Genomic DNA, 15,766 nt, shown 5'->3' on the forward strand with positions numbered 1-15,766 from the left:
ACCACCTTGTCTACCTCCACCTCCATCTCGACTCCTTTGTCTGCGCCTGTAGGTACAAAACCAAAGGCTGGGAGTGATGATGGTGGCTCCTCCAACAGCATGAACCCTATGGGTCCATCTTCCAGAGCTGCTCGTAGTATGCGCTCTGCTGAGACAAACTCGTTACCATGAAGGGTTGGTCTCCTCATGGTTAGGTCCCCTGCTCTTACTGCTTCAGGGGGTCTTCTTGGGGGTCGGTCCTGCTCCTGAGTCTTGAACTCTAGCTGGCCCGTATCCCATTGTATGGTGGGTTTGAGCCTCCGTAGCTCAGTGAACCCCAGGATGAGGTCATAGTCTGCAGTGTCGGCCACTGAAGCTTCGACCACACCCAGATTGTGTGTACCAATAGATACCTGCATGCTCACAGAACTATTGATGGAGAGTTGGTGCCCGGTGACACCATGGATCGATCTTGTTTTTATGGGTTTTGTGGGTATTTGGTACTTACTAATGAAAGAATCTGAGACTATGGACAAACCAGCACCGGTATCAGCTAGTATCCAAGCAGGATGGTCTTGAACCATTCCAGAGAGCTCCAGTACTGCTTTGCCTCCACTGGTAGAGAAACATACTTGACAATCTTGATATATACAGAGTGATGGTGAGGACGTTTGTAGAGCAATGCATGCCATCAGTGCATCACCCCACTGACGTTTCCCTCATCGTCATCATCATCATGCTCCTCCTCCTCATGGTCGAGGTCCATGGGTTGCTGGTATGAGCTGAGGTCCATGGCCTCGGGGTCACCCATCTCAGTACTGCCTGTGTGGCCATCTCCTGAGTCGGTGGCCTCCTCAAAGGGGTCTGCTGTGGTGACCATAACCTTTGGTCCCATGGGTCGAGAGCTAAGAGGGTCTACCCTCCTGCTGGGGCAGTCTCTGGCCCAATGGCCGATACCCTTGCATACATGACAGGTGTTGATACCTGATGGAGCAGGGCTTCCTTGCTTCGAGGGTTGGGTGGGATGATGAGGAAGGGGTCAGTTTAGGTTTTGTATAGTTGCTTGTGTAGTTGCTTGTGATGGTGATCGAGCTGGATAAGGTTGAGTGGGTTGTTGGATGGGGATCGAACTTTGATTTGGCCAAGACCCAGTTCTTAGTGGAGGTGACGTGGCATTTGGGAGTGAGTGTCTAGCCGAGGACTGCTGTAGTAGCATCCTCTGTTGATCGATCTCCTCAACCTCTCGATACCACTCCCATCTCTTCCCAGGTGGATTCCTCTCGAACTTCTCCTGTATGCTACGAGTGAGACTTCCTCTGAAGAGATCAATTACTAGCTCGTTATCATCTAGGTTGACCTGTCCCTCCAAGTCTCTGAACCGCTCTACATGACGTGTGGCGGCACCAGGAGCATCACTTGTGAGTCTGAGAGCCAACAGCTTGTTGTATGCCTCCATCCTAGCATTGCGTGGGTTGAACTGTTCTGACAGTCGCTCTGTGAAGTAGTGCCAATCATTGAACAACCTTCCTTCTCTAGCTCTATCAATATGGAGCTTGGAGGTCCACCACTCTCTTGCTGTCCCTTCCAGTTGAGCACCCATGTGGTTGATCATCCTAGTCTGCTCATACACCTGGTTGAACTTAAACCATGCTTCGGCTTCTAGAATGAAGATCTCCATGTCTCGGGGATTGAACTTTGGGAAGGGGGTGGCGATGGGCTTTGACCGGTTAAGCTCTGCCATGATGCTGGTGTCCTCCTCATGGTCCAGGGGGTAAGGGTCCGTCCTAGTCCTGCTGTAGGGGTCCACCTTAGTCTTGACATATCTTGGCCCAGTAGGTGAAGCATACTTCTCATAGTTGATGTCCTCCTGCTCATCTAGGTTGAATGAGACTGATCGTCTTGGTTGTGGAGCTGGAGTAGGAGTATGTGGGTCTCCTATCATAGACTCATCTCCTCCTCCTGCTTGGTCTTCTGAGTGAGAGAGGTCCATTGTCTCCTCCCTGCTCAGTTGAGCTCGTTGTAATCGTTCCTCTTGATGACCCTGTCTGGTAAGCTCTAGCTGTGCTTCCAATAGAGTGAGTAGTCTATCGAGCTTATTGTTGAGGTCTGGGTCCATCATGGTGATCGTGAGGAGCTGCTTGAACGATCCACTCTAATGTCAGGGGTCTCACACCTGAAACCCAGGTCAGTCTGTCGAGATACTCGGTGACTATCAAACTGTGCGACAGCTATTGTCTCGGTATCGGTGACTATCAAGTTGTGCAGTGACAACAGGTGGTGTTCGTTGTATATACTATCGTAGGTTTCGGCTGACCTCTGTGGACACTCTGTTCAGGGGTAGCTCGGCACGATCAATATCAATGTTATGATGACACCAAGGTCTGGTGTGAGTGTTGTTGATGATGAGGTTGATGGTGTTGGTAATGAGATTGGTGATGTCGATGATAATGAGGTTGATGGTGTTGGTGATAAGGTTGGTGGCGTCAACACGAGTGTCCAGTGTGTTGACTTGATGCTTGAAGTGATCCCCGGACCGCAGTGGACTACTGCCTTCGGTTCTATCTTGATCTGGACCGCTAACCTGCTATGGGTGCCTTCGGACGTCAGGTAGTGGTGATACAACACACACACTACGATGAGGAGCAACCTTTGATGGATTGCTGCTATGCTGACTGAAACTAATATATACTTATGCTGAAGTGATAACTAGTTATGGTGAGTAGAGTGGATGAGGATCCACTCGACCTATGATGATGAGAAAGCATGGTTATATACCTCTTCACAACATCGCCAGCGATGCTGCTCCTGCTCTCTCTCCAGAGAGTACCCTCTTCATCAAGTACTGCTCAGGGGCCTCTCCTGCTTGGCACCCCTGTGCCTCTTGAGTGGTGTCGACTCCTTCGACACTGCTCCTCCTCCTCATGACCTGGTGTCGACTCCCTCGACACTGCTCCTCTTCCTCAGGACCTGCTTGCCAGTGTCCTAGGACTCTTGTCTCTTGAGCCCCTGAGTGGTAACCATCTGAGCTTGGTCCTCTTCGTGGCTGTGCCTGCTCCTTGAGCTTGGTCCTCCTTGTGGCTGTGCCTGGTCCTCCTCGCATGTGGCTCGGTTCTCCTTTGCATGTGAGTCCATAGGAGTCCATGGTCTCCATGGAGACTGCACTACGACCATGCTCTCTACTGGTATCGACTAGGTCTTCGATACCTGTGCTCCTTCCATATGAACCCATGACCCTCCTGCTTCTTGAGCATCCAGGCCCATGACACCAACCCAATTAATCTTGTTGATCCCCGATGGTTTTTGGCTCTGATCAATCTGGCGCACCCTTCATATGTTGATCTTCTGCGCACCCTTCATATACTGCTCCGTTACACGACATTACCATAGCTGCTGCTGATCATTTGGCGCACTCTCTTGCGCAGGCCAGCCGTCCCTGTGATACCTCCCTCACCACAGTCCTAGAGTTTGTGTGGGACAATCAGGGCTGTTGCCTCTGGAAGAGCAACCTGACTGATGCATTTCGGCATGTTGTCACCACTCTTGACAATGCTCACCTGCTTGGCTTTACTTTCAACAGCTGGTTCTACATGGAGCTGGGCCTCACCTTTGGGGGCTGAAGCTCTCCTTGGAACTTCAGCCTCTTTGCAGAGGCCTTGCACTGGATCCTGCAGTCAACAATGCAACATCCTGTCAACCATTATCTGGACAACTTCTTTGGAGCCATCCCAGTACCAACCACCTTGGCAAGCCTCTGCATGTGCTCGCCTTGGCATGCTCAGCTCTTGGCCTCCAACTGGCACCCCAGAAAACCTTCTGGGACTGCACCAAGTTGGAGATCCTTGGCATCGAGGTCGACACTGTCTGACAGTGTGTTGGGATTACCATTGAGTGCCACTCCCACATCCTAGACACCATCAACCACCTCTTGGCCTGATGCTCAGCCTGCCTCATCAACTGGCAGCATATTGCCAGCCTTCTCCAGTTTGTTTCCCTCATGGTCCCCCATGGCAAAGTGTACCTGTGCAGATTGTACAATGCCTCCAAGGCTGCTCACTGCCACCCCCTGTCTCTTTGTCACCTCTCTCATCCAGCAGCACAAGAGCTCAAATGGTGGTGGTCCACCCTCCATGCTTGGCCCAGTCACTCCTTACTACAACCCTTGCTGCTCACAGTTGAGTATGTCTGGACTGATGCATCCAAACGGGGTTATGGGGCTCATCTCAGGCTCATGCAGACCCCTACTGCAGCCTTCTCCTGAGAGGTCCCTCATTGCCACTGCTCCAAGGACATCTGTTTCCTAGAAGCCCTCACTGTTCTGGAGGTGCTGCATGCCTTCTCCCCCCTTTGGAGCAGTCCACACCTCGTTGTCCTCCACATTGACAACACCAATGTGGAGTCAGGACTTTGAACTGGCCATTCCAGGGACCCTCTCACTCAGACACTGCTCCACGAGATCTTTGGACTCTGTTTCCTGCAGCAAATCACCCTCCAACCAGTTTGTGTGGCTTTGGAGGACAACCACCTGGCTGACCTTCTCTCTTGCCACTGTTTCTGTGCTATACAGCAGTGCTTCCCACTGGCACATCAGCTCCTCTTCTCCCTTGCCCCCACAAAGCACCCCAAGCCTTCATTACTGCCACTGGCTGCTCAGCACTCACAGCCTCCTACATCTGGTGAGGTCTTGCTGAATCCAGCCACAAGTGAAGCACTGGTGTCCCCACCTGCTACCAGGCCTTTGTCCACCTCTGCTTTGGACCAAGTACCCCCCCCCCCCCCCTTTCCAGCCTTGGACTTGCTCCTCACTGAGTGGGCTTGTGACATGGCACAGTCCCACCCTTTCCACAGCATCAAGCATGAGCTTGATGCCCTGTGGTCCTGGCATGTTGACCTTGGTTTCAACCTCAATGGTTTCACTCATGGCCAGTTGGAAAGAGTGGTCTCAGGCATCAAGCACACACATGGCCTTCACCCAGCTGCATCCAAGCTCCCCATCACCCTCCCCCTTCTCTGGGCCATACTCAAGCAGCTCCAGACCATGCCCCTTAGTGGCTGGGACCATCAGGTCATTGCTGCAGCCTTTGCTGTCTCCTTTGCCTGTTTCCTTCAATGTGGCAAGGTTGCCTGGAACCAGCCATTGCTGACTCAGTTGCTGGTCAGGTCCATCACATGGCAAGCTGACTACACCATACTCCTCCTCCTGGCATCCAAGACCAACCCCTTCAGGCTTGGGACCCCCATCATGGTCCCCAAAGTTGGCAGGGTGGAGTGCCCATATGCTGCACTCTGCCTCCTCTGTCCTACCATCCATAGGCCTGATGCTCCCCTCTTTGGGCTGCATGATGGGTACAAACCCCTCACTCATTTGACCTTCCTCCAGCACCTTTGCTCGGCACTCTCTTGCCTCGGGCTGGACACATCTCAGTACACAGGACACATCTCAGTACACGGGACACATCTCAGTACATGGGACACTCCTTCCATTTGGGAGCGGCCACTTGGGCAGCATTGCAGGGTGTTGATGCAGACACCATCAAGCTCCTCAGTTGGTGGAACTCAGACTGCTATCGCCGATACATTGACCGCTCGGCTACTGAGCAATGCGCAATGGTTGCTGCTGCCCTCTACTCGACCTGGTGGGTGTCAGCGGTCACGTGCCTGAAACCTGAGATCGGTAGTAGTATCGATACTATTACCGATTCTGTCGAGTTATGCGACAACACTAGTGGTATTATGATTCTTGGTGTGATATGCAATAGAGCTGTCTCTATCATTTTTCTCGCTCGAATCTGTAGTTGTAGTAATGCTATTGCAGATTTCGACTAACTGCTGTGGACACTCCATCCAGAGGTAGCCTGGCATGATCAATATCAATACTTTGGTGGTGAACTTGATGATGACACCAAAGGTCTGGTGTGAGTGTGGGTACTGGTGGCATCAACACAAGTGTCCAGTGTGTCAACTATCGCTTGAGGTGATCCCCAGACTGCAGTGGACTACTGCCTTTGGTTCTATCTTTATCTGGACCACTGGTTTGCTATGAACCACCTTCAGACATCAGTGAGTGGTGATATGACACATGCACTACAATGAGGAGCAATCTATTGATTACTACTATGCTGACTGAACTAATGAATACTTATGCTTCTGAAGTAATACTAGTTATGGTGTGTAGAGTGGATGAGGATCCACTCGTCCACTGATGACAAGGAGGCATGCTTTTATACATCTTTGCAGCGTCGCCTGCGACACTGCTCCAGCTCTCTCTCTCTCCAGAGAGTACCTTCTTCGTCGAGTACTATCCAGGGGCCCCCGATGAGGCGCCTCCTCCTCCTTGAGCCCTGCTTGCTTGTCACTCCTGTCCTTCTTGAGCTGTGTCGACTCCTTCAACACTGCTCCTCCTCCTCATGACTTGCTTGCCAGTGTCCTCTACACAGCTCCTCTTCCTTCGACTGGCAATGGTTCTCCTGACCCTTATCTTGTGAGCCCCCCTGAGTGGTAACCAGCTGCATGTTCCTGAGCTTGGTCCCCGTCTTGGCAGAGCTTGGTCCTCCTCACTTGTGAGCTTGGTCCTCCTCACATGTGAAATCATCATACAAACATCCTTGTCACTGATCTCTGTGGAATCTGCCATACAATCATGCTTACTACCAATTCTGGCAGAATTCATGATATCGGCTTTGTTTGTGCAGATCTCGATGAGATCTGTCATAGAACTGTGTCTACTACTGATCTCACTGAATTCTTCTGTAATTCCCACAATCTACCCAATTCCTCGATTCCTGCACTCCCTTCATATGAACTTACGGGCCTTTCTGCTTCCTGCGCATCCAGGCCCATGACAGTGGGGACCCCTTGTCCCTGTGGGCCCCTCTTGGCAGGACCCAGTCCTCTAGGCTGGGTGGAGCCTCTGGCCCCTCTGCTGTGACTGCTGTCTGCTGCACAGGCAACACTGCAGCTAGTGGTGGGCCGGGAGCCTCCTTGTCGAGCTTCGAGGACTTCACGGGTCCTTGTCCGCAATCCACTTAGTTTTTCTGATTCTTGTTTCGTGCGATTGAGTCCAGACGGGATGCATCCGATCTCTCTCTTGTATCGGCTCAGCCCGATTCCCTGTCTGATTTGCATTACCTGATCCCGATCAGATCTATTTTTCCTGATCGCCGACTGAATCTGCTCCGCCCGATCCTCTACAGATCTGATCTACATTATTCCTAGATCGGACTAGATCGCAATCTCCAACCCATCACCCTCTCACAATCTCTCACAATCTCTCACTCTTTCCCTCTCTCACTCTTTCCCTCTCACTCTTTCCCTCTCACAATCTCTCTCTCTCTCTCCCTCTCCGAGGCTAGAATTACAAAGTGTCATCTCCCTCATCATCATCAACATTTCGCTTTCTGCACACGACAAAGCTTTCAGCCGCCATTTCATATCGACCCTAGCAGACACTGGCAATCTGCCTCGTTCTTCATCATTCAAGCCAGTCAAGCCAAGCCAACGCACAGGCACAAGCGCCCACTCTGAAGGAGAACAGCTCAGCCCACCAAGCCTTCATCGAGGTGCTTCTTGTTTATATAGAGAGCCACGCATCCTCCGCTCCATCCACACCTTCCTTCTCCAGTTCATCTTCCGGCTTCCACCACATCCTCGTCCGGTCGCACCAAAGCCGCATACAAGCACAGGAGAGCGACTGCAATTCATCCCCAACACCCAACGCAGTGGTATTCAGCGTCCTTGTTGATCGATCGGCTCATTGCGTACCATTGCGAATTCACACGCTTTGACCACCCAAAGCTCTCCCCCGATCTACTTTGACTGACCTGTATCTTGATTACCATCATCGCATCCCAACAGGCCGCAACTCTCTCACGCCTCACCCGGCAACGGATGAGCCAGCGAGAAAGATGGCCCCTAGCAAAGACCAGCAAACTGCATCTCACTCCTCCAAAGCCGGTCCACCTGCTAAACCGGTCTCCCCTTTGACCTCTTCGACCCATGACGATGGCGCTGAAAAGCAATCCCACCCCGTATCGAACAGCGTAGTGGTCGATCTATCCTCTCCAAGCCCGCGTCGCAACAGCTCGAAGCGGAAAGCAGATACAGCACAAGCATCGCCTGCCCGCAAACGTCCTGCTGACCTTGCCCGCCAACTCTTTGGTGACGACGAGGATCAAGATGTGAAGCCAGCAGCAGCAGCAGTGACCATCGCCGAAACCACATCTGCTGATGCGAGTACCAGCACCACCAAGGTCGATTCAGTTCTGACAACTCGCCGAAGAAGCAGGAGAGCTGGCACTCAAGACTCTCAGATCGAATCGCAGCCCAGCTCCGCATCCTTCACCACCGCCTTCGAGTCGGAGCAGACGCCGCAAGCTCAAGTAAACGCAGCTGCTTCCACCTCCTCAAATGTTACCGATGCCGCTTCACTCCAACTCCGCATCCGCCAACTCGAACTTCAACTTGCCCAAACCAAGGCAAAAGCCAAAGAGCACACCGAGCTCATCACTGCTCAGCACACCATCTTCAAGGATCTTCGCAATCAGTGCACCTGCCATATTTGCATTGAACCTGCCTTCCGTCCTTGCGTGCTAGCACCTTGCGGCCATGTCTTTTGCATCAACTGTCTTTGCTCTTGGTTCACCAAGCCGCTCGCCAGCGAGCCTGATCCAACTGCAGGATGGTCAGAGGAAGCCATCGTACGCTATCAACGCGCCCGTACGCTCAAACGCAAAAAAATTTGTCCCTCTTGTCGAACCGAGTTGGCCTGTCCACCTGTCGAGGTCTACTTGGTGAGAGATATGCTCGAGAAGGTCGACGCCGGCTTGAAGCTCAGCAAAGAGGCTAACAATCTCGACGCAGATCTTGCTGAGTCTAGCGCTGCCACCTTGAACCTTGACGACAAGGCACGGTCCAAGGCGCAAGATCTGCCGAAGGGAGCAAAGGTATGGCAAGACATCTTTGATCAGGATGGACCGAGAAGGATCATTTTCGATCAAGTGGATGGTGTGGCGAGGTGTGGTAGTTGTGCATCCGAGATCTTTGATGGTACCTGTAGTAATCCTTCCTGTGCTATTGAGTATGATAGTCAGTCGGATTATGAAGATTTGAGGAGGCGCGGCTGGGATGACGTTGGTGAATTTGATAGTGATCTGGATAGCTTAGGTGGCGAGTACCGTCCGGACCCAGAAGCGATTCGGAGGCAATCGAGGGGAAATGCGCCACTGGCAGAGAGGTTGAGGAGGTTCCAGGACAGACATGGACCCTCGGAGCATGTGAACAGAGGCGGAGCGAGGCATAGGTTGGAGGTGCCGGATGACTTTTCCGGCATCACGTATATTGACTCGGATGATGATGAGCATATTGCCCAAGACTATACGGAGCGGGATAGGGAGTTGAGGAGAAGTGCAGGTGGAGGGAGAGCCGAGGTTGTGCAAACGGAAGATGAGGAGGAGGAAGAGGATGAGCAAGACGAAGAGATGGACGACTTTATTGTGAGGGATGATGAGGAGGATGAGACCCGTGGTGCCAGTGATAGTGGGAGCGATGTGAATGGTGTTAGTGATGAGGATAGCGAGGAGGGGGATCATTTCCTGCCAGGGCCGAGGAGGGGTCGACAGGCTGCACCGATTGAGATTCTTAGCAGTAGCGATGGTGAAGGAGAGGATGAGATGGGGGGAAGGAGAGGTTCAAGTATCGAGCATAGGGGTCGAAGGGGTGGTAAAAGGGTTGTTGATGATGATGATGATGACGAGGATGATGACGAGGATGATGACGAGGATGATGACGAGGATAATGGCGGTGATAGTGATAGTGAAGGGGAAGATGAAGTGATGCATAGCGAGAGCAGCAGTGATGTGGATGTGGAGGATGAAGAGGACACGGATACGGAGAGAAACTTGGGCGGTAGTACGGATAACAGTGTCCGCAGACGACGCACTCGTATCATCGATCATGACGATGACGATCGTGATGAGTGATCGCTCTCAGCTCTCGTACTTGACAAGGCTCTTTGGTTCTCATCTTGTAACTCTATTTTTTTTCTTTCTTTCTAGCATGCAAGTAACAATCGCACTTTGCTCACACACACAAGATCGAGTTTGATTAGACTGAGTAAACCATTGCACCATTGTACTAAGCGACACCAGCCTGTAAGGAAGAAGTGGGTGCAGAATAGGAAGAGTAACTGCCTTTTCTTGCCTCGCTGTCACTTCTGCCTGTTCGATAAGGAGTTGTTGGGGAGACTAGCGGCGAAGAAGCGTACCCTTGTGGATTGCTTGCAAAGTATCCCCCTCCTCCACTTGAGTATTGGGGAATATGGGAAAGTTGTGGATTGTTCGTATACCTCTGATATCGTTCGCTTGGTGGAGTAGATTCTCGCAAACCACATTCGCTTTGACCTTTTCCTCTTGCAAACACAAGGTCATCCTGCTCACGCTCGCCCCTCATCCTGTGCTTGCCTTTGTTCGCTTCCACCAACCTCGCCTGTTCTCGTTGCTGCTTGGGTACACGATCAACAAAAACAATCGCAGTGATGTACAATACTGCAGCTGCAACAAGACCCATTGCTAACCCCACGGCTGTTGCTGCTCCCAAAAAGATGTAAACCGGATAAAGCTCGGCGAGAACTGCACCGATAAGTTGTGCTGGAGTTTGGATAAACACGTACACTATCCCGGATACGAGATAGGTTAGTGGAGCCAGCAGGGTTACGACTGGTCGAAGGGTGTGTGATAGCGCTAAGCGCGAGTAGCCGTAGATGGAGGTAAGAAGTGATAAGACAAGGGAGAATAGAAGGCGAAAGGGGATGGAGGTGATATGTAAAAGTGATAGAGTTAGGCCATAGATCGCTGAAAGCATCGATAGGAGGGTTGAGATCAAGTTGGGGCTGTTGGAAGGGGGTGATGGGTGGATGTACTCCTCTTCCTCTTCATTGTGGTGCTGGCTTCGTCGAGTGGGAGGTTTAGGCCGGGCTGCTTTCTGAGCTTGTTGCTTCTGTGGAAGAGGTTTAGCGATGACAGTGGTGGGAGAAGGATTCGAGACTTGCTTAGCATGTTTAGCTGTGGAAGCAAGGTAATCGTCGTGTTTCAAGTTGGACACATCAACTTGCTCCGTAACTTGCTCCAGCACACCCTTCGCTCCTTTAACAACAGCTTTTGGTCCTCCAACACTAACATTGGACCCCGCCTTGGCCGCATTGCCTCCATCTATCCCTACCTCCGTGCTACCGAAGAGAAATCCGTGGATGTAGGGTACAATCAAAGCCAAAACAGCAGCATAGAGAACTAGGCGTAATAACTTGCCAATCCCTCCAATCACTGCTGGTTCTGGGCCGTCGATGCTGCTACGCAATCGTATCTTCGTGTGGGTACGACGTGGCGAAGTAGATGGTGAAGTAGGTGGTGAGACGGAGGAGGAGGTTGATGGCGGGGATGGTCTTCGTTGACGCATCTTTGCGAGATATGGATGTGGAGATATGGATGTGGAGATATGGATGTGGAGGTGATGGTGGTGCTGATGGTCAAGGTGCTGAACAATGCTAAGAATAGTGACATTTGAAAGACGCGTTTCGTCTTTGCTGCACGTGACATGGCGTGCCCATCTGAGCTATCTTGCCGACCCATAATCTAACACGACGTGCCTATCGTCTTCTCTATCGTCTGACTGATCCTCATCTTTACGGCCGTGTGAGTTAGGCTGGAATTTTGCTCCACAATTGTTCGGAACTCGGATTAGATTTGTGCGCAGAGTGCGAGAGTTAGTAGAGTTTGTTGTTGCGCTTCTTGACTTCCTTCGCCTCCCCTACCTGCAAGAGTGACTCGAGCGAAGAACAACCATCAGCAGAGAGCAGACGCATGGCACTTGCCTTCGCCCTCCCAACCAGAGCCGCTATCAGAATGGTAAAAGTAGCCATGTCAAGTCCATATCGAACCCCTCACCACCAACATCAACAACATCAAAGCGGAGGATATGCTTCGGGTAGTAGCAGACATAGACAGGCGGTGAGAGGTCAAGATTCTCGCCCGCAACAATATCAGAGCCAACCATACGCTGGCTATGGGTATGTCAGCTATGGATCGCAGTATCAGGATGATTGCGCTTATGGAGGATACGGCAGTGGCGGGTATTACGAGTCTTATCCGGCCGCATACTATCCCTCACAGCAGCAGCGTTATGAGCATCCCTATTATGGCCGAGCACAAGGCTATCCGCACAGTCACCGCAATCCTGGAGGGCCAAACGGGAGTGGCAGCGGAGGAGGGTGCAGAGCAAACAATGGGTGGGAAGCGCAAACTCCGCACCGACACGGAGCTGGCGCAGGTAGCGCAATAAAGGGTGCGCCAGAAGCACCCAAGAAAATGCGTCAAGCTGCGCAGCATTCGCAATATGTATATAATCAACACCTTTCTTCCTATCCTCCGCCTCCTGCCAACTACTACCAGCAAACACAACAACGAGAGTATCATTCCAACTCACGCTACTCTCCTTACACACGCAACAACGACAACCTCAACTCCTTGAACAGTTCCGACGTCAGGATGACACCCCCTCGAATCCTTCAAGCTTCGATCCGATCCTATCCTCGTGATAGCTATATCCTGACAGCAAGCCAGCCTTCCACCCTCCTCTCCGATGCCGAAGCTGGGGCTCGAAAGCTACTGGTGATTTTGGATCTGAATGGAACGCTGGTATTCAGGGCGAAAAGGGGTAATGGTAGAGCAGTGGATTCCGTACGAGCTGTTCCTCGACCTTACCTCTTTTGTTTCTTGCGTTACTGTCTTGGAACTCCTTCCTTTACCCCTGCTCATCCCAACCAAGGATCGGAGGGAGAGGGGAAGCGGGATAAACCACACGGCTCACACTTCTGGTCAACCCGCTCCGAACCTCAATCCTCCGGTCAAGCAGAAGTTGTAGTCTGGTCCTCCGCCCAGCCCCTCAACGTCGATAGCATGGTCAAAGCTTCATTCGACCCCAGCATCCGATCCCAACTGAAACGCGTTTGGGCACGAGACACCCTCGTACCCAATCGTTTCTTCGCACTCAAGGCCGAAAGTATAAAGGATTTAGAGATTGTCTGGGCCGAGCTAAATGCATTTGCGAGCCAAAGGCCTAGTCCGGCGAGGCTGCTTGCGGAGTATAGGGATAGGCTGGATAGGGAGAGACCAGACGATGTGGCTCCTACTTCTCCTGCTGGTGGTGGTGGTGGTGGTGGTGGTGGTGGTGGGAACAAGTATGAAGGGAAGCATAACAAGCACAAGCAGGTAGAGGCGAAGGAGAAGGAGAGGGAGAAGATTTCAGCAGCACTAGAAGCAGCGCTGGAAGCGGAGAAATTGGGGCCTTGGGGACAGCATAATACCGTGTTAGTGGATGATAGTGTGACGAAGGCGAGGTTGCAACCTTATAATCAGTTGGTCATTCCGGAGTTCGGGGAGAAGGATGCTGCTATGATGCGCAAGTTCATTTTACAACAACTGCCATCTGATGCGGAGGAGAAGGGGAGTGAGGGCGAGCTGGAGTATGCTTCTGATCTCTCTATCCCCGAAATGAAAGCTCCTCCTTCTTCCACGACCAATGGTGGAGATCAGGAGATCCAACCCAAATCAGAGGAGAAAAAGAAGAAACCAATCCCAGAAAGCAGACTAGACGATGTGCTACTGCAGACGATCGGGGTCCTCTCTGTCCTCCGCTATCAGTCCAATGTCAGCAGCTTCATTCGTGCTGGCGGCATCAAAGGGTATGGCGAGCCAACGACGGCGCTCAATGAGAAGCAGAAGGGGGCAAACGTAGAACACGGAAACACGCCCGAGTATTGGGCTGAGAAGGGTAGGAAAGCATGTGAGGAGGCTGGCATTCAAGTGAAAGCTTGGGTCCCGGGCGAGGCTGCGAACGCTACTGCTGCTCTACTCTGACTGCACTAGATTGATTATTGAACGCAATGCTCTGGATGTCATGGTGTATATACATCGAGTGTGAGTGCGAGGGAGAAGGACGCTGAAAAAGCCTCCACTTTGAGTGTTAAGTCGAGGCAGCATATCTTGGCAGAGAAAATCATTCCGACTGACGTGATGCACGTGACTTGATGCACTTGACTTGATGCACGTGACTTGATGCCGCTCAACTTGGCCAAAGCGGAGGCGCAGCAGGCGCATACAAGCATCGCTCTCTACCACCACCACCATCATCATCATCATCATCGCTCATCACCATCTGCAACAACTCGTACCTATCACCGCCTTCTTAGCGCTGTCTCACTTCATACCGGCATCATCACGATCAGCCACTGATCTGGCCCAATTACAACGAGAATCCAAGCTAGCATAGCAGAGCGTTGTTGACGATGGCAGAAGCAATGGCTGTCGATCCCACCCCTCCTTCCGCCGAACAAGCGGTTACCGGAGGTAATGCACCAAACCTAGACGGCATTTTGCTACTAGAAGCACCATTCGCTCGTGTACCATTCGACGAGCTCCGTAGACAACAAAAGACTCAACAGCGTTTGATTGAACGAGAACTGCTGTTCGCTACCACCACATTCAGCGATACATCCAAGTCAGCATCGGCATCTGAGCTCGAAAAGAACCTTGATGCGGTCCTGGGCCGTCTGAAAGGTCTCAAACGGAAACTCGAACCACTCTCCCACCAAGCCAAATCTTCGCTTCGAATGGCACAATCTCGTACAGACCACCTACAAGCTCTCCACAAGATCTCCGATACTGACTCGCCCGAGTTTTCCGAATGGAGTAAGACTAGGCTGTATCGAATGATTGTCGATTATATGCTGCGTCGAGGATACAGAGGTGCAGCGGAGGAGTTGGTAAAGAGTAGAGGGGTTGAGGATCTGGTGGATATAAGTCTGTTTGAGCAGGTGGCCAAGATTGAGGATTCGTTATGTCCCCCGGCTTGGGAGCGGGCGTTGAAGAGTGGGATGGAGCTGCGGGGAGCGGGCGAGGTGGGCAAACCAAGTTGCGGATTAGCGCTGGCATGGTGTAGTGAGAACAAAGCGTCTTTACGAAAGATTAGGACTCCTTTGGAGTTTAATCTTCGTCTACAAGAGTTTGTGGAATTGACGAGGAATAGGAGTGGCGAGTCGCTCAAGGAGGCGATCAGCTATGCTAGACGACACCTACTGCCATTGGTTACAGCAAAAACCCCAACAGGAGCGGGAGGAGGAGATGAGAAAGAAGCAGAATACGAAAAACTAGCATCCGAAGCAATTCGGCGAGAAGTTTCAAGAGCAATCGGTCTTTTAGCTTGCGGTCCCAACTCTTGGCCTTATGCAGATCTTTATTCGCTCAACCGATGGAGTATGCTACGGGAGAGTTTTAGAGCTGCTGCTCTACAAATCCATTCCCTCCCACCGCAGCCTATACTTCATATTGCACTAAGCGCAGGCTTAAGCTCGTTGAAACTTCCACAATGCTACACCCACTTGAAAGACGGAGCAGAGGAGGGAGGAGGTGGCGGCAATGTCGATTGTCCCATCTGCGATCAAGCCGGCTTGGGAAAGCTAGCGAGCGAGGTTCCTTGGAGTCATCATCAGAATTCGACCTTGGTTTGTTCAAAGAGTGGTAGGATTATGGATGAAAACGATCCACCGTTGGCACTGAGTAATGGCAGAGTTTATGCTCAGAGTACGCTCATTGAACTTCTTGAGGCAGCCGGTGGAGGCGGTGGAGGCGAAGGTGGCGAAGCGCAAGTAAAGTGTCCTAGAACAGGCGACAAGTGTAGGAGTGAAGAATTGCGCAAGGTTTTCATTTCGTAGCTGTCCATCCTTTCTCCATCTTACTCGATT

The 15,766-nt window shown here is 51.8% G+C and overlaps 4 protein-coding genes across 4 annotated transcripts; 3 read left to right on the forward strand and 1 right to left on the reverse strand.

Annotated features, from left to right (window-relative positions):
* Window positions 1–7,880: 7,880 nt before the first annotated feature.
* On the forward strand, window positions 7,881–9,953 carry UHO2_06027 (uncharacterized protein; the record flags this gene model as incomplete). The annotated part of the gene is made up of 1 exon (XM_041557741.1): window positions 7,881–9,953. One exon carries the CDS (start codon window positions 7,881–7,883, stop codon window positions 9,951–9,953), a length of 2,073 nt encoding a protein of 690 aa, XP_041413675.1.
* Window positions 9,954–10,107: 154 nt separating this feature from the next.
* On the reverse strand, window positions 10,108–11,424 carry UHO2_06028 (uncharacterized protein; the record flags this gene model as incomplete). The annotated part of the gene is made up of 1 exon (XM_041557742.1): window positions 10,108–11,424. One exon carries the CDS (start codon window positions 11,422–11,424, stop codon window positions 10,108–10,110), a length of 1,317 nt encoding a protein of 438 aa, XP_041413676.1.
* Window positions 11,425–11,885: 461 nt separating this feature from the next.
* On the forward strand, window positions 11,886–13,883 carry UHO2_06029 (uncharacterized protein; the record flags this gene model as incomplete). The annotated part of the gene is made up of 1 exon (XM_041557743.1): window positions 11,886–13,883. One exon carries the CDS (start codon window positions 11,886–11,888, stop codon window positions 13,881–13,883), a length of 1,998 nt encoding a protein of 665 aa, XP_041413677.1.
* A 428-nt stretch (window positions 13,884–14,311) lies between these two features.
* On the forward strand, window positions 14,312–15,736 carry UHO2_06030 (uncharacterized protein; the record flags this gene model as incomplete). The annotated part of the gene is made up of 1 exon (XM_041557744.1): window positions 14,312–15,736. The coding sequence occupies one exon, from the start codon at window positions 14,312–14,314 to the stop codon at window positions 15,734–15,736; it is 1,425 nt and encodes a 474-aa protein (XP_041413678.1).
* Between the last annotated feature and the right edge of the window lie 30 nt (window positions 15,737–15,766).

This window comes from Ustilago hordei, assembly GCF_900519145.1.
Source record: "Ustilago hordei strain Uho2 genome assembly, contig: UHO2_contig_16, whole genome shotgun sequence".
In the NCBI taxonomy this organism is placed as follows: Eukaryota; Fungi; Basidiomycota; class Ustilaginomycetes; order Ustilaginales; family Ustilaginaceae; genus Ustilago; species Ustilago hordei.